The sequence below is a fragment of the Erpetoichthys calabaricus genome, chromosome 8, assembly GCF_900747795.2.
Source record: "Erpetoichthys calabaricus chromosome 8, fErpCal1.3, whole genome shotgun sequence".
In the NCBI taxonomy this organism is placed as follows: Eukaryota; Metazoa; Chordata; class Cladistia; order Polypteriformes; family Polypteridae; genus Erpetoichthys; species Erpetoichthys calabaricus.
The window spans coordinates 65,640,166-65,660,619 of record NC_041401.2 but is presented as its reverse complement, the minus strand read 5'-3'; the positions used below and the strand labels follow the sequence as shown (position 1 = coordinate 65,660,619).

At 36.5% G+C, this 20,454-nt stretch overlaps 1 protein-coding gene across 1 annotated transcript in view; it reads left to right on the top strand.

The window, feature by feature from the left end:
• tsr1 (TSR1 ribosome maturation factor) overlaps nt 1-20,454 on the top strand; it is a 102,673-nt gene that overhangs the window by 47,936 nt on the left and 34,283 nt on the right. The window contains exons 5-6 of the mRNA XM_028806657.2: nt 4,150-4,568; nt 15,128-15,281. Coding sequence (XP_028662490.1) covers nt 4,150-4,568; nt 15,128-15,281 — 573 coding nt within the window. The remainder of the gene's footprint in view (nt 1-4,149; nt 4,569-15,127; nt 15,282-20,454) is intronic.

Here is a 20,454-nt window from a genome sequence, read left to right as displayed (position 1 = left end):
GTTTGCGAGCTACAGGTCATTTAAAATCCTGGACAGACACACAAATTGCCACGGTAGCAAATTACAGAAGAAGATTTTACTGTTTAATAATTTATATTTATATGAAACGAGCTGTATATACCCGGCGTTGCCTGGGGCAGAAGTAACGTAATCGGTCAAACACACATATATACCAAAGTAAACCTAATCGATCAAACAGTTACATATATAAAAAAACCGAACCTAATCGGACAAACAGCTTCATATATACAGAAGCGAACCTAATCGGACAAACAGCTAATCTATATACATAACCAAACCTAATTGGTCAAACAGTTACATAAATACAAAAGCAAACCTAATCGATGAAACAGCTTCATATATACAGAAGCGAACCTAAATGGTCAAACAGTTATGCATGTGCAGAATAATTTTACAAAGATTATGCGTGTTAACAATCATTAAAAAGAAAAGATTGAGGAACTCTTCTTCTATATGTGATGAAGCTGGATGAAGCTGACTTGACGAAGACGTAGGTGGCATAGATTGGTTTTTCTAAAACAGAACAAAAAAATGAGTATCTATTATTATTTTAAATTAGAATGAAAATGAGAACCTTGATTAGAGATAGATTATCCGTATTAAAATATGTGCATGAATAAACTTTTGCTAACTCTCTAGCAAAAGTTTATTCATACAAATTGGCATGGGATGGCTTTGTGAAAAAGTAAAAATTAGATAAAAATAAATTGAGAATGCGTACTTCGATTTGACTGAGATTATCTGTAATGATGAAAAAAAAGTTTAGTATGTTTTTTTTTCCATACGGGAAGGATGTAAAACCTTACATAGGCACCCTTCAGCCCGTACTGAAGGGTAGTGTCAGATTCTTACTGACTAAAAAACACCCTTTTTATTCCACAGCTACCCCAAAAACCACTATTAGGCATTACTTTGGGGGTGGCAGTAGTTTAGTTATGAAACAGCTGGGTCCTGAAAAAAATCTGTCTTATTAGTGGCTTCATCACATATAGAAGAACAGTTCCTCAATCTTTTCTTTTTAATGATTGTTAACACGCATAATGTTTGTAAAATCATTCTGCACATGCATAACTGTTTGACCAATTAGGTTCGCTTCTGTATATATGTAACTGTTTGACCAATTAGGTTTGCTTATGTATATAGATTAGCTGTTTGTCCGATTAGGTTTGCTTTTGTATTTATGTAACTGTTTGACCGATTAGGTTTACTTTGGTATATATGTAAGTGTTTGACCGATTACGTTACTTCTGCCCCGGGCAACGCCGGGTATATACAGCTCGTATATATATATATATATCAAAATACCCGCGCTTCGCAGTGGCGAAGTACTGCTTTAAAATTTTTATTAAGAAGAAAAGTAAACCTTTTTAAATTGTGGTAAAATATACCAGTAACAATTTATTAAGGATCTGTTTTATTGTGTAGCTGACTTCACACAGCCTGTCCGCTGTTTTATAAACAAACGTCATATAAGGTCTTCCTTTTTCGTTGCTTCGCCAACGGAAGCAGCCTTTTTATTTAATCCTGTTTTTACGATTGTTCTATTTGTGTACCAGTTTGTCAGTTCAGCACTCCGGTTGTAATATGACGAATCCGTGCAAGCACACTCTTGAGAATGCAACGTATAGTTGTACAGGAGAAAAGCAATCTTGCCTGAAATCAATGGCAACCTTTTGTAGGTCTATGAACTTAATTTAAACTTTAGGTTTACATGGTGCTTTGTTTCCAAAGTACCTGCACTCATGAATATGTCTGTATGCGTCAGTCGCTCAAATTCCCACGGTTCACACCGGCGAAGTTCTGCTTTTAAATTTTTATTAAGAAGAAAAGAAAACCTTTTAAAATTGAGGTAAAATATACCAATAACAGTTTGTTAAGGATCTGTTTTTTTGTGAAGCTGCCTTCACTCGAGTGATCACTTCGAGCTTTAAGCCTGAGAAATCACCCCATAAATGCACACGTTTAAGTGCACATCTGTTAATATGTATGCTTACACAGTATTAAAAGACACTCAACAATTAACGTCATTTACCTTCGTTCCCGCGTTTGACTCATGCTGTAAATCTCTTCCTTGTTTTCACTTCACGTGATTACGTAGGAGGCGTAATACGTGATGACGCGATATGTGACTCCGCCTCCTCCATTAGAGTATATGGACAAAAAACAGGTTCCAGTTATGACCATTACTTGTAGAATTTCGAAATGAAACCTGCCTAACTTTTGTAAGTAAGCTGTAAGGAATGAGCCTGCCAAATTTCAGCCTTCCACCTACACGGGAAGTTGGAGAATTAGTGATCAGTCAGTCAGTCAGTCAGTGAGGGCTTTGCCTTTTATTAATTAGTATAGATTATAGCATATTATACAGAGAGTTATAAACATTTTAATTAATATTTTTTATGTTTTCAAGCTTAAAAAATCGAACTGTCATAGAAAAATTGCATTTCAGAAGTAATTATAGTAATAAAACATGTTGGCATAGTACTTCATATAAAAGCAAACCATCTTTTGTTAGGTATGGTATGTTACCATGTTATGGCTTGAAACACTTTCAGCTAATTTGCCCCTGTTTCTGAACTATATTAAAATCCCTCAGTAATTATATATTTTGGTAGACTGGGGGCCAAAATAATGAACACAATGCTAGAACCTTAGGAAAAAAGGGGTCTGCAAGTTGTACTCTGTTATGTTAAACTGGTAATTTAAAATTGTAGTGAATTTCTGTGACTCCCTAATAAAGGGAACATGTTCTTAACATAAGAATTACCAAAGCCTACGAAAAAACTCTTAACTCCGGCCCACCTTAAATCCCTTCGCACTTCTCAGTCAGCACTTTTTGTCTTGTAAATGTGCCGATCAGGACAAGCAGCAAGCAGCCTACTATTTCATCCCCCCACTGCTGCAGAACGGCCACAACGTTCTCCCTGTTCCAGCCTTCATTATCTGGGAGTGAAGTGCTGGAGATTTAGAATGGAAATAATACAATAGATTGTTATTTGGAATACATGCATTTCATGTGTGTTCCGTTTGTACAATAATCTGTGTAAACACATCGTTAAAACAGAAATGTTTTTCATATTTTAGTAATAAATAACAAAATGTAGACATAAGGCTTTACACATTATATAGTTTAAGTGCTAAGATCAAATAAACACTTTCACAAAAGGATCAAAAATGATGCAACAGCTTCCGTGGCGTAGCAGTAAGAATTGCTGACTTATAATCAAGGGACCCCCGGTTCGATCCTGACTGCCTCGTATATTTACCGTTTTGAGTAGTGAGCTGCTCTTACTGTTAATATTATACAATAAACACATACATTTGATTTGCGTCTGTAACAGCCGGTGTACGTTTATAGTTATCGTTTTGTTTTTTTGACTTTTATTTTATTCACTGTATTTGTTTTGTGAAGATAATTAAATTAACAGATTGTCATTTTGGATGTAATTTTACCCATTGAAATCGATGCTTTTATTATGCAGATAATTCATGTGTGATGAATGTAATGATAACATGTATCTTACCCTTTGATTTTCTTTATAGAAAAAAACTATTGCGTCAGTACAATGGGTTTGTATAGAATTCATAAACTAAAACTCATTCAGTAGAATTGTTTTTTTTGGGGGGGGGTTTGTAGCTTAAAAATGTGGTTGCAGAAATAAAATGTACTTTTCTGCAAACAATGTGAGTTTATTCTTTTATTAAGTTGACTACTTAATTATTGAGTTAATAGGTATTTAAAAATGTAGTGCATTCTGTTGGGTTAAAAGAGGGTCTTTGGTAATTTATTCATTGCCATGGAAAATGATTTTCCTGTTATTAAAGGCACTTTGAACATCTTTCCCTAGTGATCCTCTACTGCAGTTATAGCACTTGATCCCTATGAGAACACTCCATGTCAATGAACGCTTTTCTTGTACTCTAAGAATAACTACTGATCGGCCTTGGTTTAGTTACATTTGCACGTATAAAGTAATGGAATAAATTCTCGGGAAATACTTGATTTAGAGTACATGATGGGCTTGGGCTAATACAAGACTTTGGAGAGCCCAACTACATTAACTCCATATAGTCTTGATAGCTTTTATTTGTGGGCTGATACAATTGTCTAAACTTTTTTTTTTTTTATAGCACTTGTCACTGTAGGTATCTCTGATGTGCCAGTGAAGAAGCGGACAGAGGCACGACGCTTACTGAGCCGACTGGTGGAAGTGCGGTTTCCCGAATCACGACTCTTCAGTCTTGACTCAGCCCAGGACTCCATTCTTCTGCTGCGCCACTTGGTTTCACAGAAGCAGAGAAAACTTTTCTTCAGATCTCGTCGTCCATATTTATTGGCCCAGCATGCCACTTTTCAACCTGGACCTGGGGCACTTGGCACTCTTCGGGTTTCTGGATATGTCCGTGGGCAGCCACTCAGTGTCAATCGTCTCCTACATATTGTGGGTCATGGAGACTTCCAAATGAGTCAGATAGATGCTTCTCGTGACCCCTTGATATTGAAGTATGTGGAAAACAGAATCAAAAAAGGTGGAGATGTGGAAATGCAGGTAGAGTATCTGTTATTTTCTCTTTGTTTTGTACTAATTTAATATGGTTTAATAAAACTGTCAGGAGTTTCTGTTGGGTAGAAAATCCTTTAAAAAATTCCTTTGAAACACTTCAGGGACAATATAAATATAGTGGGCTTGGCTCCTTAGTTTTCCTTCTGAAGAATTTTCTATTTTAAAGTCATCATTACAAAGAAACGTGTATAGCTTATTACATGCTGGGTAACTACTTTTTTAAGAAAAGAAAAAAAGTTTAAATGGGTGCTCCAAATTTTCCAGTTAATCTTTAGTATCTGCAAAAAACTTTACAGTGAAATACCAGATTGTTTTTTTGGTTGACAAACAGTTGGAGTAGTGCAATCAGATTAACAGGAGGTCTGTTGACTGGGTTTTATGTTATGCATTAGTCTTAATTTATGCACATTATTAGTTCCATGACTTATTATGTTCCAGATATCTAGCTTCTACTTTAAGATGTGCCTAGCTCCTTTAGCCTTTGTTATGCTAGCTCTTCAATTGTCACTTTTACCTGGTTTCAATTGTCTGTTTCCTCCAGGTTACCTATTCATAGTTGGAATCACTTGGGTACTGTCCGAATACTTTAGTAATCAGCCTCTGCCTTGCAAAATTTATTCAATTTTAAATTTAGCTGTCTGAATATTTCTCTTGGAATGTGATGTGATTATTCTAAAGCTTTTTTTTTTCTTAGTTCATTCTGTGTTAGATTTAATGAAATGTTTAGGAGTTTCTTATGTCAATAACTTTAGGTGAATTTGAAGATAGATGTTTTGATGTTTTCCTCCAAAATATTGTACCTTTAAATTGTTGGTACCTGCAAAGATTGTGACTTCTCTAGTTCCATGAGCAGAACAGCAACTACAAATTGTGACACTCCCAGTAGAATGTTTGGTAGTTGAAAATATTGCTATCTTGATATGGTAGGATTGTACTAGGTTTTCATTGAATTTGACATTATTTTGCTGTGGCCAAATAGGTAAAAGGATAAATAAATAAGTAAAAGGATCATCTAGATGGTTAAGAAGCTTAAATGAGCATTGATGGGTTTTTTTCTTCAAGAAAGCTTTCTTCATGGTCATCTTTAGATAAATGCTAATTATTTAACTTTTGTATTGTACAGTGCTTTCATTTGTTCTCTGTTACCTATGCCATCATTTCTTTTTGTCTTCCTGATGTTACTTGGTAATTGTGTTATATAGTGGGGTGGTGCTTAACAATAGCCCTTCAAAGTGATTGTCCTCAGGCATGTGTTAGGATACATCATAGGCACTGTTTTTGGCACCACTGGTGTAGTGATTGGACACTCCCCAACATTAAATCTGCTAAGACTGCACCAGCATTTCTTGCTGGTGATAGTGCTACCCACAAATGTTTTCATCTGCTCTGCTGGCTCACTCACTCACTCACCACATTTAAAACTGGACTATTTTGTTTTGTGTAAACTGTCTATTTCTTAGATAATAAGATTTATTATCTTACACTTCAATTCTACCCGGTGGGGGTGGGGGGGGGGTAAGTAAACATTAATATTATACAAAGTTATTGTCTGTTTTTTTACCTGCATTATTATCAATCTTTAATTTAATATTTTTTTTTGTATCAGAAAGGTGCTGCTGGAGTATGTGAATTTCACCTTGGGATTAATAAAGTATCTAGCTATCTAGCTATCAAGCAACAGACTCGTAATGATTTGTGTTAATAGTTTTGTAGAGTGTGTATTGTTTGTTGAACGTGCATTTTATTGTATCTGTCTTCATTCATTTTGTATTATAACTGTTAAAACTTTTTTTTTTTTTTTTTGCACGTTATAAAGAGATTTCATGTGAAGGAATTGGGAGTCCCAGAGAAGTACAGTGATGGGGATGGCTTTCTTTTAAGACCTTTTCCTCCACCCTTGTTAGATGGAAATATGTAGCAGGTCACCCTTTTTAAGTGGCATTTGTTGTAACATGGACATCAGAAAAAGCCAGTTTACTAATATTAGTTAACATAATACTCTATTTGTGCATCTGTTGTATTTACTCATACTGCTTCTGGCTAAGTCGGTACACCTTGCGTGTTTGAGCTAATTGTTATTGACTTGAATCTTTGTTGCATGTGTCAGTTCGTTCCAACAATGTAATGGATGTGTAGATATGAAAACATCATTCTGGAAATGTAACTGGTGGGTAAAAATTCATTATGTTTCAAGTGAAAGTTGTCACAATCTTGGAATACATTGAATTCTCATTGAAAATTGTGGTGAAGCATCTATATACTATAAGCCGTTTGGGTCTGTCTGGCAGTAACACTCTATTGGGCATTTGTCATGGAGGGAGACTGGCAATGAGGTGTAGAACATAGCCTGGCTTCTTTTAAAATGCCAGAATCTAATAAAAACAAAAATGACATGGGTGTAATGTTTTACCTTATGAATACATTTTCAACATACAGATCAATGCTTAAGAACTAGGGATGTACCGATATGGGAATTTTGGGCCGATGCCGATATCCGTTCATGTCTATGTACTTATTTTATTATTTATAAAAATTATTTTATCTACAGATGCCAGTGCCGATATACATATTTATAAGATATAGAGAAAAATGAGACTTGATCAGTCTGGACAAGAATTACAGACAAAGTGAACATTTATTTGTATAATAATTTTGCACACCACATTCAATCATTAAAAACAAATGATATCTGCCACATTTGGCTGGCTACCTGTTGGTTATATGGGAAACAGTTTTGCAGGTTGTTGCTTTAAATAACACATTTCTCTTTCTTTTTGATGGAACAAATACAACAAATTCAACAATAATCGAAAAACTGAAAAAAGTGGTAAAATGTACAGTGACAGTGAAATATGCAATACCACTTACTAACAACTTTTGCAGATTATTTACAATCATTAAAATGGCTTCTGCTCAACTACATTTGGCTGGCTATCTGATCCTTTGTTTTACAGTCTTCAGTATTAAATACTACATCATACTTTTTTCCTTTCTTTTTGATGGAATAAATCTAACCAATCTATAATTTTAAAAAACAGAAATGCGTACAATGGTAAAGAAATAAGTATTTTTTTTTCTGGAAGCTTATCATTCTTTTCTGTTTTTTAAGCCTGATGGGGAGGTTTTTCTTAACGAACAAGAGCATCTCTGCCTTGTCGCGTGAAACTCTGTTTCTCTTTTCGTTGATCACATTAGAAGCCAAACTGAATAATCTCTCGCTGTCCACGCTAGTGCATGAGCCTGACAGGAACTTGCGTGCTACTTTGGCAATGGTAGGAAACCAACGTTGTTGTTCCAGTATTTCAGTGGATTTTCATTCCTCGGGATTGGTGCTTCAAAAAGAAATCCCTGCACCTGCCGAGTAGCATGCATACATATACAGAATTATATTCTATGTCATCTTTCATATTTAAAAGATAGGTCTGCATTTTGGCTTTTACCAGGGCTGTCAGATTAAGATTAGAATCTTTACAATAAAAATAAGTATATGGCATTTGAATTGAATGCATGTCTGTATTGTATTTGCTGTTTTTTGAAACAGTTTATTATTAATATTTTTGCTTTTCACTTTATTTCATGATCTGCTTACAAGTTGCTCATTATTGCTCAAGAGACTGGTGAAAACAGTGGCTTCCATGAATGAGATTGGCTCTCCCACAAAAAGCAACGCAAAGAGAAATAAAACACGCACCGCACTGGTACTTTCTAACAATGTTCAAAAGAAAAACAAACAAAATTGTCAGTGATTGCTCAAACGAAGTAAATACAGTCATTTTTTTTCTTTTTTTCCTAGAGGCCAGAGGACCTTATATCCCTGTTTCTATTTTTTACAGTAAATAAACTGAAGCATTGTGACCCTTTATGTGTTTTACAAATGAAACAAGTGTATTAAATGTTACTTTGTGATGGTCTTTTAAATATTTGTGTATTATAATCAATTATTTAGCAGACAGCATTTTTCAAAGTAACATAAAAAACTGTAAAATGAGTTTAAGTGTTTATTTACGAAGCTATTTAGTTAACACGCACCGAACAAAAATGTGAAGCAAAGAAGCATAGGCTATAGTTGGCTCAGTTGCTTGATGAAAACTAGCGATCTTTAAAATGGGTGTGTTTAAAACAGAAGTTGCCGACCGTTTAACTAATGACTAATAACAATATGGATTAACAATTCAGAAAACACGTATAGGCTGATCCTAAAACATTACGTGCAAAAACAGATCTGTAAAATCCCACAATAGTGTCCAGCATGTTTTAAGTAACATGAAGCCAAAGGTAGTGCGAGGTAAAACCAACAACCGGTCTTTTACATTCGATTGCCGTTTTTCTTTATCGTCTTCCAAGATTTTTTATACATTCGAATTATGTTAGAATAGTGATATTCGATCCGACAGCCCTAGTTGTTCACTTAAAACAATGTTGTAAAGATCTCCACAAAAACTCATCCTTGTTGTCATCTTGCTGTTTTCCCGAGGCATCAATGTGTTCTCTTCAAGAATTTTGTTGTACATTTCGAAGAGCGTGCATGCCACCTCGTCATTTATCTTGGCCCTTTTCTGTTGTGGACAATCTATCTGTGATTCACTCGTTTGAATTTCATTCGATGCAAGTTCCATCTGAGCTTGGAACATTTTGAGTGCCATTGATTTTACATCTGCATTGAAATAGCTGTCTTTGTATCTCTGGTCTACAATAGTGGCAACACAGTACATGGGTTCTGTGTAAATATCAATGAAACGATTGTTTACAGGCTCCAAGAGAGCACTTTTACTGGTTTTGACTCCGAAGTCAGTATGAGCGCTTTTAGTCAACAGTTGTTTTGAAGCATTAACTGAGGGAATAACGTTAGAAGCCAAGGCTTCAGCAGGCAAATTTCTTTAGTCAGTTGTTCAAATGAAGCAAGGAGTGTGATTATGTTCTCGATCAAATCCCACTGATGAGGCGTTAGAGTTGCAGGTAACTCGAAATCGGAGGCATAAGCCCCAAGGTGCTCTTTTCTGCTCCAGCAAGCTTTGCAGCATATAGAATGAGCTGTTCCATCTATTCGAAATGTCTCATTGAAGCATTTTCGGCTGCATGTGAAGTTCAGTTTGTACAGTTTTGAGACGCGAGTTGGCTAATTGTGAATGCTTTAAGTGACCTGCTATTTTTTGTCGATTGCTATTGTATCCGAGATGCTATGCTGGGATAGTATGCCGTCGTTCACTGCAAGCTGTAAAGTATGAGCCATACATGGCAAACTTGGGATCCCGCATTCCTCCATAGCCATTGTAACGTTGCGTGCGTTGTCTCGTAATACTACATGAACATCCTCTTTGGGTATTTTCAATGTTTCAAACATTCTTTTAAACGCCACAGAGAGTGCAGCACCCGTGCGTGATCCAGAGCATTCTTGGGCGTGCAAGATTGCATTCTTTTTTTAAATTTTATTGATTTTATTGTAATCATTCCATACAAATAGATCAATTTTTACAAAATATAGGATTGAAAACAAATCAACCGTTTCTTGCTTTCTGCAATTCAAACTTGTGGTCGATCCACTGAGCAGTTAAACTAAGCATACTAATAGCACTCGTATCAGATGTCCATTTATCAGTGGTAAAGCTTATGGCTGTGCCATCTTCAGCAACGAGTTTGCGCACATGACTTTCTGGACGCGCTATGTCAGAAAAATAATGGCGACTGGGTATCTGGTAACGGGGCTTGAGATGCTCAAGCAGCCTTCGAAATCCCGTATCTTCTACAACAGAAAATGGCTGATCGCCCAGAGCAATAAATTCCATCACCTTTGCAGTAATTGTTTGAGCTTTAGGGTTATCTTTATCAAATTTATTTGATTTTTGAAGTAACTGATCAACATGTTGAGCAACTGCAGTTTTTGATTTGGTGCGCGGTGGTGCAGCATTCTCCTCTTTTGCTCTGAGGAATTCTATATATTGGTGAGGATGGCGTGTCTTCAAGTGTGTAATTAAGTTGGTGGCATTGAAATTTCACATTTTTTAGTCCCTCCGCGCAAAACATTAGTCGAACAAGTGTTGCAAATGGCATATTTTATGTCACTCTCACTCACTTTGAAAAACCTCCACACCAATGACATTTTCGCACAGTAGACCAGCGTTGCCTAAACGTCTGGCACATCCGGAACACAGTGAATGCGTCATCAATATCGGTTTGAATTATCAGTCAAATTTAGGTCCGATACCAGCAAAATTTTTAACCCATTATCTTCCGATACACATATAAATCCGACATTATCGTGCATCCCTATTAAGAACATTATTGTCTTGAAAATGTATTCATTAAATTAAGTCTTTATTTTTTTACTGATTTCTCATTGACATCATTTTTACAGATGTGGCTTTTTTTTTTTAATTTATTAAAAATGGTTCACTTAAGAACACAATTTCCTATTATCAATTAGTGTATGCCATAATTGTGAAAAAATAACTTTGACTTTAAAGGATAATTTTGGTATTTTTCAAGTTGAATTTCTTCACAATCATTGTATTCATTAGTTTACCAAGTGATGATGTGTTCTAAAGTGAAGCATGCTGTATACATTTTAAAAAAATGACCAGCTTTCCCTTTTGTTTTATGATAGAGCTTATGGATACTGGGGTCTCACTATAAAAAAATGAATAAAAGCCTTAAAACGTATGAAATACCTACATTTTTTCAAGCCAAAAATGTTTTCGTTTTGATTTATGTCTTGCAAAACATCATAATTATGTTGTTTTAAGAAGGTAAAAAAGAAAACCATTGTAATGAGGTTCAGCCTTTTTAAAAGGAGACTGCTTGTGCACCTCATTTTGTAAAGTTCGCCTTCATCTGTGGCACTCTTTCAGTTCAAGGGTGTGGATTTATTTCAGAACGTCTTTATCAAGTGCTGTTATTGACATTGAATGTTTATGCCCAGATTTGAATTGCTTTCTCTGTTCTACAGACAACTAAACAATTAGTGAAAATAGTCACATGATCACATATAGTCCTTCACTACATGGGAGCTTATTTCTTTATTTTGCAATAAATACTGCCTGTGCCTCTGGTTTGATAATGCACATGTGTGCTTTAGTTAGAGTGTTCACATGTTGTATGCACTCTGTTGACAAAAAACAAACGGACATTATAGGCATCCATCTATCTTCCTAACTAACCTGACTATCCTTGACTATGCTTATTGTGAAATGTTGTTAATTAGATCTTGCCGTATTTTAAAAAGGCTTTGATCAGATCCTCTAAGTGAGAATTTGATTATTTTCCAATTTTAAACAGTATAGAAGAACATCAGTTAACCACTGACTTATGAAAGGTGGGTTGGGGTTCTTCCAATTGAGCAAGATAAATCTATGTGCTAGTAATGTGGTTTAAGCAATTACAATCAATTTGGCCTTCTCCACTTTAAATCCATCTTGGGAGAACACCAAACACAGCTTTTAATGGGTTAGCAGTGATTGTGACACCAAGACTGCCTGATAGGCATTGAAAGTTTTTTGCCCAAAACTATGTTAATTTGGTGCACATCCAAAAATGTGATCCATTGATGCTGAAGGTAGATTGTGGTGTTTGCAGGTTGGGTCTTGCCCCAAGTACATTTTGGACAATTTTAACCAAGATAAATGTGATTGATGAAAGATTTTAAGTAGAATGATTGAATGTTTTGCACATATGGAGCTAGAGTGTATTCTATGCATTGCTGCCTTCCACTCCTTTTCTGAAATATTAAATGAAAGATCCTTTCCCCACTGCATCGTCTCCAAAAGAGCATGCAGGGCATTGTTATTTATTTTTCAAGATCAGAGGGGTATGAACTGAGATAACAATGTCGTTCTTGCAAGATTTGATAGTGGGAAAATATTATTAATAATCAGTTCTCGAGTAACTGTGATGTACTGCTGAGAAGCAGGAATGGCAGCTTTAACATTGATTTCATATTATTGCCAGGTTTATGGTAGAGGAGCTTATTATTATGTTGGCACTTAACAGTTGTGGGGTGAATAAGCTAACTAAGAAGTAGCTTGGTCTCTTTGTCTCCAAACCTCCCCAGTCCTCTGACATGCCAAGAGGCAGGGCATGTCCAAAACAAAACAAACCCCCAACAGTGGTGTGGAAAGGGTTAAGAATTTAGATCTCATGAAAGTACAGTCAAGATGCAATAACCATAGGGTATGCTGCTAAACAGTCTCCTTGGGGGGAAAAAAGGAGGAATTATTTTAAGTCTAGTGACACTTTTAGTTACTAGTTTCTTAATGGTTACCAAAATAGAATTATATTTAATAGAATAAATTTCAATATAGTAACGGAAAAAGCGGCCAGAAACGGGAGAGAATGTGTCATTATGGCAAATTTTACATTACAAGTAGAACAGTTACAAGCAAAATTTTCTTTGCATTATCTGGATACGATATGCCTCATGTTCATATTTCAGATGATGTTGGGATCAGTCTTTTTGGCTCTTTTGCTCTTTTTCTGCTTCTTTGGGAGATCTAACAAGATGTAGAATTAGCCATCAAAAATCACTTTCAGTTTAGCTGGAATAGGCTGTATCTGATTTCAGCTTTACATAAGCACTGTTTAATGATGTAGAATTTTCTTTTTTTCAAATATGGTTATTTTCAATATAATTTCTGCCTTTCCTCTGAGAATCAATGTTAAATTTTCTTTAACATGTAGTTTGTTGAATAAGAAAATCAGACTTCACAGTTTTGTGGCAAGCTGCTGATATCAGTGTCTGAATTAAAGTCCGCTCCAGTTATCTCACTATTATATAAAAAAAAAAAAAATCTTGGGAGGGAGACTAGGGAGACGAAACGTGATCTTCTCAGAAGACAATTTGACATCCCGTGAGACAACATTTAAAACAAGTTCACGGACATCTAACCAAGCAGTTGTTGGAATGCTTTTGGCTGACAGACATCATGTGCTCCTAGCTCTTAAAACAACGACAAGCAGAACATGCAGCTTGCCAGCAGCAGCAAGCCAGAAGATGATCTGACTGCTTCTCCTTAGCGTGTGTTCAGTCCCCACAACCCATTCACAACACAAGCCGGCAGAGAAGTAAAGTGGCAAAAGGACAGCTGCTGTGCAGGCTTTGAAATGATCGATGTGCGACAAGCAGAAAATGCAGCTCGCCAGCAGCAACAAGACAGCAGATGATCCGACTGCAACTCCTTAGTGTGCGTTCAGCCCCCTCTTCACAATGCGAGCAGCAGGGACACAAAGTGGCAAAAGGACATCTGCATTACAGGCTTTTAAATGATCAACGTGCAGTGCGACAAAAAGAACACGCAGCTCAGCAGCAGCAGAAAGACAGCAGCTGATCCGATGGCATCTCCTTAGCGTGCGTTCAGCCGCCCCCCCTTCACAACACGAGCAGCGTTATACATCCTGCAAGAAAGATTTAACCACGCCTGGGGCCGGAAATAAAGGACAAGTATTTTTTTTAAACAAGTTTAAAAGTAAAAGTGAAAATAATGCATATGTAACAATTCCCATGAAAATAACAATCTCTTTAAATTGTATATCCGGTAAACCAAACCCTGGGGTGGGCGAGCAAAGCCCCCTAGTTTTACAAAATAGTTCAGCTACTGTATGAATTTCACTGGGTTTCTATATTTACATTATCTTGAAAAACAGCTAATTTATCAGAAGTTATTTTGTCAAAGGAGGATGTCAGTCGTTAATGTTTGCTTAACTTCTTTCAGGTGAGCACCACATACTCAGATTTTATTCCAATTTTGCTCATATTTTCCTGTATTTTTTCATCGACACTTGCTAGATTTTTTTTTAAGGTTTACATCAAAGTTACTGCTTAAACGTACCTCCTGGTCTTTTATATCCAGGAGCAACTTGTTTGTTCTGTTAATTCTGTTGTGTATATCCTCCTTTGCATCATTTACTTACCCAGAGTGTGGTAATCAATACCTTTCAGCTCATGCAGATAATTTCCATCATCTTTGTGCTCCGAAAGCAGAGTTACGTATCCTGTTGGAGTTAACTCTGTTAACTCACAGGGGGTGTTGGTAGTAGTTGACAGTGGGGATAAAGAGGCCATGCTCGGTTCCAATTGCCTGCCTCACTTGCAGTTTTGCTTCCACATTCACTGTCAGCCAGAACAGATGCTCCAGCATTGATTTTCCTCTGGTAATTCTGTCTTTCCTTCAAAAATGTGTGTATATTATTGATGATTAGAAAATGGTCCTGTTTGGGCATATGCATAAAGGGGAGACCCTGCAGTGAGATGGTGCCCTGTCCAGAATTTATTTTATGGGTTACAGTCTGTTTTGCTGGGGTTGATTTTGACACAGGAAAAATACACAGAATTGGACTGAGGATTTGAAAAAAATATGATTTAATTTTTTTTTTTTTAAGTTGTCTAACAAGTAAATTTCTCTTAAAGATGTCAAACTATGAAATTCATTCTAATTATTTGATTTTTTAAAAATTTGTTCCAGTGTGGCTCTATTTAACACTTTGACTGTAGGTTCTGTGTTTTACCTGTGACATTGACGAGAATTGTTTTTTTTTTTTTCCTTCTTTCACCTTAGGATAATGACACAGTGGAGCCAATGGATGAGCATGTAAGGGTACTGATGAAAGCAGATCCTAGCCAAATTGAAAGTCTGCAGTCCGAAGCAGAAGTGGACCCCATGGAAGGAGAGCAGACTTGGCCAACTGAAAGTGAACTGAAGGAAGCAGAGGGTAAATTGTTAAATGTATAATGCAATAAGTATGTGATGAAATAATGACAGTGGATTGCTATGTTGGAGATCTGTACTGTATTTAGTAATATATTAAGAGTAAATATAGTAGTGGGGAACTTTTCTTCCAGTTTTACCGCAGGATAGTAGTAGAGTGCTAATTCATTTTTTTTTTATTTTATTGAATTTATTAAAATCAAATAACACTCCACACAACTCGAGTTTTACAAAAAAAAAAAAAAAAAAAAGAAAAGAAAAAGGTTCAAAGTAAAAAAGGTAGGCCAGCAGTGTAAAACTTTATGCAAATGAAGATAAAATAATAAATGAGTAAAGATAGAGTAAAAGAGGGGAGAGAACCTGCTACCTCAATTTAAATGCTTATTCTAAAATGTTATTGATTAGAGCCTGCCAGGTTTTGAAAAATGTTTGTACAGATCCTCTAAGTGCGAATTTGATTTTTTCCAGTTTCAAATAGTATATAACATCAGTTACCCACTGACTTAGAATAGGTGAGTTAGGATTCTTCCAATTGAACAAGATAAGTCTACCTGCCAATAGTGTAGAAGTCTACCTGCCAATAGTGTAGTAAAGTCAATTACAGTTTGTTTGTCCTTCTCCACTTTAAACCCATCTGGAAGTACACCAAACACAGCTGTTAGTGGATTAGGAGGGATTGTGACACCAAGGCTGTCTGAAAGGCATTTAAAAGTTTTGGTCCAAAATGATGTTAATTTGGTGCAGGCCCAAAACATGTGACCCAGTGAGGCTGGAGCTTGATTGCAGTGTTCGCAGGTTGGATCTTGCCCTGGAAACATTTTGGACAATTTTAAACAAGAGAGAGATGCGCTCGATATATAATTTTAAGTTGAATAATTCTATGCTTTGCGCATATGGAGCTCGAGTGAATTCTGTGCATTGCTACTTAACATTCCTTTTCTGAAATATTGAGTCAGAGATCCTTTTCCCACTGTTCTCTTGGATCTTTGAAAGGGAGAGACTGTAAAATAGTTTTATACATTACAGAAATGCTGTCTGAGTCCTCAAGACTGAGCAATATTTTTTCCGGTATAGAGGTAGGTGGGAGGTGAGGAAAATTGGACAGGTTCTGTTTAACAAAGTTTTGAATTTGAAGGTAGTGAGCGAAATGTGTTGCTGGTAAGTTAAATTTGGAGTGTAATTGTTCGTAGGATGCAAAAACGTTGTCTATGTACAGATCTCTAAGTGATTTAATCCCGGATGTTTTCCAGACATTAAAAACTGAAAACGTTTGAGAGGGTGGGAAAAGGTGGTTCATCTTAACAATGTTAATTCTTCTAGCTAAAGTGAGATGAAGGGTTGACCATCTATGCAAGTCTTGCTTAATGTTTTCCATACAGACAGCAAAATTTTGTTGATAAAGAGCTTTATACAGTCGGACCTCACTAAGTCGACCTTTCCTAAGGTCGAAAACCTCCCTATGTCGAATTACTCGTTAGTCCTCGGCCGAATTCCCATAAGACCAATATATTTTAGATCTCCTCAACTCGAAAACTTTTCGGCTCCCAACCTCCTTTAGTCGAATTTTCTATTGCCTTTGGGTTGTTATTCTTATTCTACATTTCAGAACACGTGGTCCGGAAAACCAAGAAAAGGGACACAAAGTCTTATCTTAATGCATTCCACAAGAGATTAAGCGACTCTCTGAGGGTAGGATGTCTATTTTGAGACCAAAAATGTCCGAAAACTAAAGGGAGTGGCTGGAATAATTCACGTCCCTTCGGTGCTCCATGAGTCATAACCAACCGGGTGGCATCTGGAATTTCCAAATTGTCTCAAGAAAAACGTTTTTAACCAATTTTCCCTTCACCTTTGTCAGTCTCTTGTCGGGAGGAGCCTTGAATAGTGTTCGTGTCTGTATGCTTCTCCATAGTCTCCCGTACGGTACGTGCCCTGAAAATGGCAACTGGTAAGCGTAAGCTTAAAACGTTGTCAATCGCGGAAGAAGTTACCATCATCAGAGCCGTCGAAAAGGGCGCCAAGAAGAAAGTGGAAATTGCAAAGCAATTCGGCATTCCCACAAGTATGCTCTCCAGTTTTCTGAAAGAAAAAGAAAAGATTTTGAAACTGTACAGTGAGAAGTCATGTGGCCATCAGAAGAGGATGTGGGAATGTGAGTATCCCGTCATTGAACAATGCGTTTTGAAGTGGTTTGTGCAAGCGAGGGATAGGAAGGTTCCTATTGATGGGAAGCTTTTGCAAGCAAAAGCAGAAAAATTTGCCAAAGAGTTGGGCCATTCAGAATTTAAAGCCAGCAATGGTTGGCTGGACAAATTCAAGAAAAGACACGGAATTGTGTTTAATAGGCTATGTGGCAAAAGTGCGCAAGTGCCAGAAGAAGTTTGCAGTCACTGGATACAGAAACTGCCAGAAATTGTTCAAGATTACAGTCCTGATGACGTCTTCAATGCAGACGAAACTGGTTTATTCTTCAAATGCACTCCAGACAAAACAATGACTTTCAAAGGTGAACCTTGCCACGGCGGAAAGAAAAGTAAGGAGCGCGTGACTCTTCTTTTGGGCACAAGCATGAGTGGGTTAGAAAAATTGCCTGCATTGTTGATTGGGAAATCATTGAAACCCAGATGCTTCAAAAATGTGAAATTGTTACCTATGCATTACGAGGCCAATAAGAAAGCTTGGATGACATCAGAGCTTTTCTCCAAGTGGCTGAAGAAAGTGGATGCAGTGATGGTCCGGAAGAAAAGAAGAATCATTCTTTTCATCGACAATTGCACAGCACATAACCATATCCCTGTCATGAAAGCTGTGACAATCAAGTTTTTGCCGCCAAACACGACATCTAAGCTTCAACCACTCGGCCAGGACATCATTAACAATTTCAAGTTGCGATACCGTAAACTCGTTGTGAGAAAATTGCTGCGGGATATTGAAGGTAAACGCCCACTAGGAATTGACCTGGTAGAAGTGATGCAAATGGCCCGGAGAGCTTGGGATGAAGTTCCGGAGGAAACAATCAAGAATTGCTTCAAAAAAGCAGGTTTTGGACAGCAAACCGTTGAGGATTCAGAGGAGCACTTGGAAGGAATGTCAATGGAAACGGACGACGCACTTGCAAGTCCTGAAGAATGGTCCACGGTTCTGACAGCTACTGGCGCCAATAAGGAAGTGTCCTTTCAAGATTTTCTCAAAGTTGACAGTGCGGTGAATGTTTGTGGAGAACTAACGGACACTGACATTATTGCTGAGGTGGCAAACGAGGAACAAAAGGAAAATGAGAGTGGGGATGAGGAAGAATACGGCAACAATGTCGATACTCAGCCTGTCCCCAGCCAAAAAGACAGGCTATTGACATACTGCGCAGATTCTTGGAATCTACGCCGGATCTTGAGGAAAATGTGTTTTTCGGTCCATTGACGAGATTGAGAAGATTGTCGAGCAAGATGCATCGGCACATCGACGCCAAACGAAGTTAACAGACTTTTTTCTCTAAAGGTAACCTGTTTCATTGCACTGTTCGATAGTACATACTGTAGATGCATGTACCGGTATGTAGCCTACATGTATACGTATAAAATGACAATATAATAGACGGTTATATAATAATTAAGCTGGAAAAATAATGTCCTTGATTAACCTGTGCCTATTACGCCGTTTTCCCTAACTCGAAAACTCAGTAAGTCGAATTTTTTTCGGGTCCCTTTGAGTTCGATTTAGTAAGGTCTGGCTGTATTTACTTGTGATGTTTACCCCTAGGTATTTAAACTGATCTCCGATGATAAAAGGGAAGGTGTCTAATCTAATATTTTATGCTTGAGGATTGACTGGGAAGAGCACACTTTTATTCAAATTGATTCTGAGACCAGAGTTTGTTTTCTTAAACATCACATTAAAAAATACAGAGATTTAGCAGAAAGAGAACAAGCATTGTCTTTAGAAGTGTAGTATCGAAGCATAACTAAGTGTATGTTGTTATTAAATGAAAACTGATACTGTAGCCAGAAGGACAGAAGAGTTCATCCAAATATAATCTAAAAATGCATATGTTTGTATTAATACATTTTAAAGGCAGTATTTGCTGGAGGCTAGACTATGTATATCGCTTAGTATCTATTAAGTTACGTTAAATTAAATTTTAGTAGATGTGAAAATTCTGGCTTGTGAGTTTTGCACATGCAGAAGATTGTAGACAAGGGACTCTTAAAGAAATGTGATAAAGATATCTAGTGTGGAAGTGTGAAAAAATTGATTATATATACAATACACATTTGTAATAGAAATGAGAACATCCGTGCAATTCATAGTAAATGGCGCTGTTTCAATAGTGCCAATTTGGGCAGCCTTATACATATGTTTTGAAGATCATAATATTTTTGGATTGTTTGGTAGTAAAAATATGTAAAACAACGTGGCTTTCTGTTCTAAAGGATCTTTTTCTTTTGTTGGACAGAAGTTGGTTCAATAGTTTGAGTACATGGATTAAGTCTTGAAGGAAGAATATTAAGTAATGACTTTATGGGAACATTTATTTGTATTTTTTCTGTATTGTGTAATCACTGTGCCCTCTATCTCTTGAACATGAAGGAAAATTTAAATTTGCCTACATTCTTTTTTATACATTTTTTATGTTCTATTCTGGGATCATTTCTTTTTGAAAAGTAGGAAGAAGATGATTACTTTTTGTAGCTAATATTGATAAGCTATATTCTGAGCTAACACTGAAAGGAAATTTTATTTAGAAGCAGACTTGCAAACAAGTTCATGTTTATAGACAAGGTTAATCAGCACAGATTATTGAAATTAGGTAATTGTTAATTTTTTATTTGTCTTTTTCATCTCATTAATTAGCTTTAGTTTGGAGGACAAATTAAAGTATTGTTAATTTCTTGTTTTAAGTTGATTTTATAGTGTACCAATACATATTCAAAACTTAAAAACACCCTTTAGTAGTTAACATGATGCTGCAGGTCTATAAGTCATTATCATTATACCTGTATATGGCTCATGGATAACTTTACATTTCAGAAGTTTGAATGAATGTTGGGGTTGTATTCCCAGGCAACATATCTCATAAAGCTATTCTACATATGGAAATGAATGGAAGTGCACAACCCAAAGAAATTAATGCTATGAATATGTTGGTAGTAATAAACACACATTACAAGCTCCAAATTGGT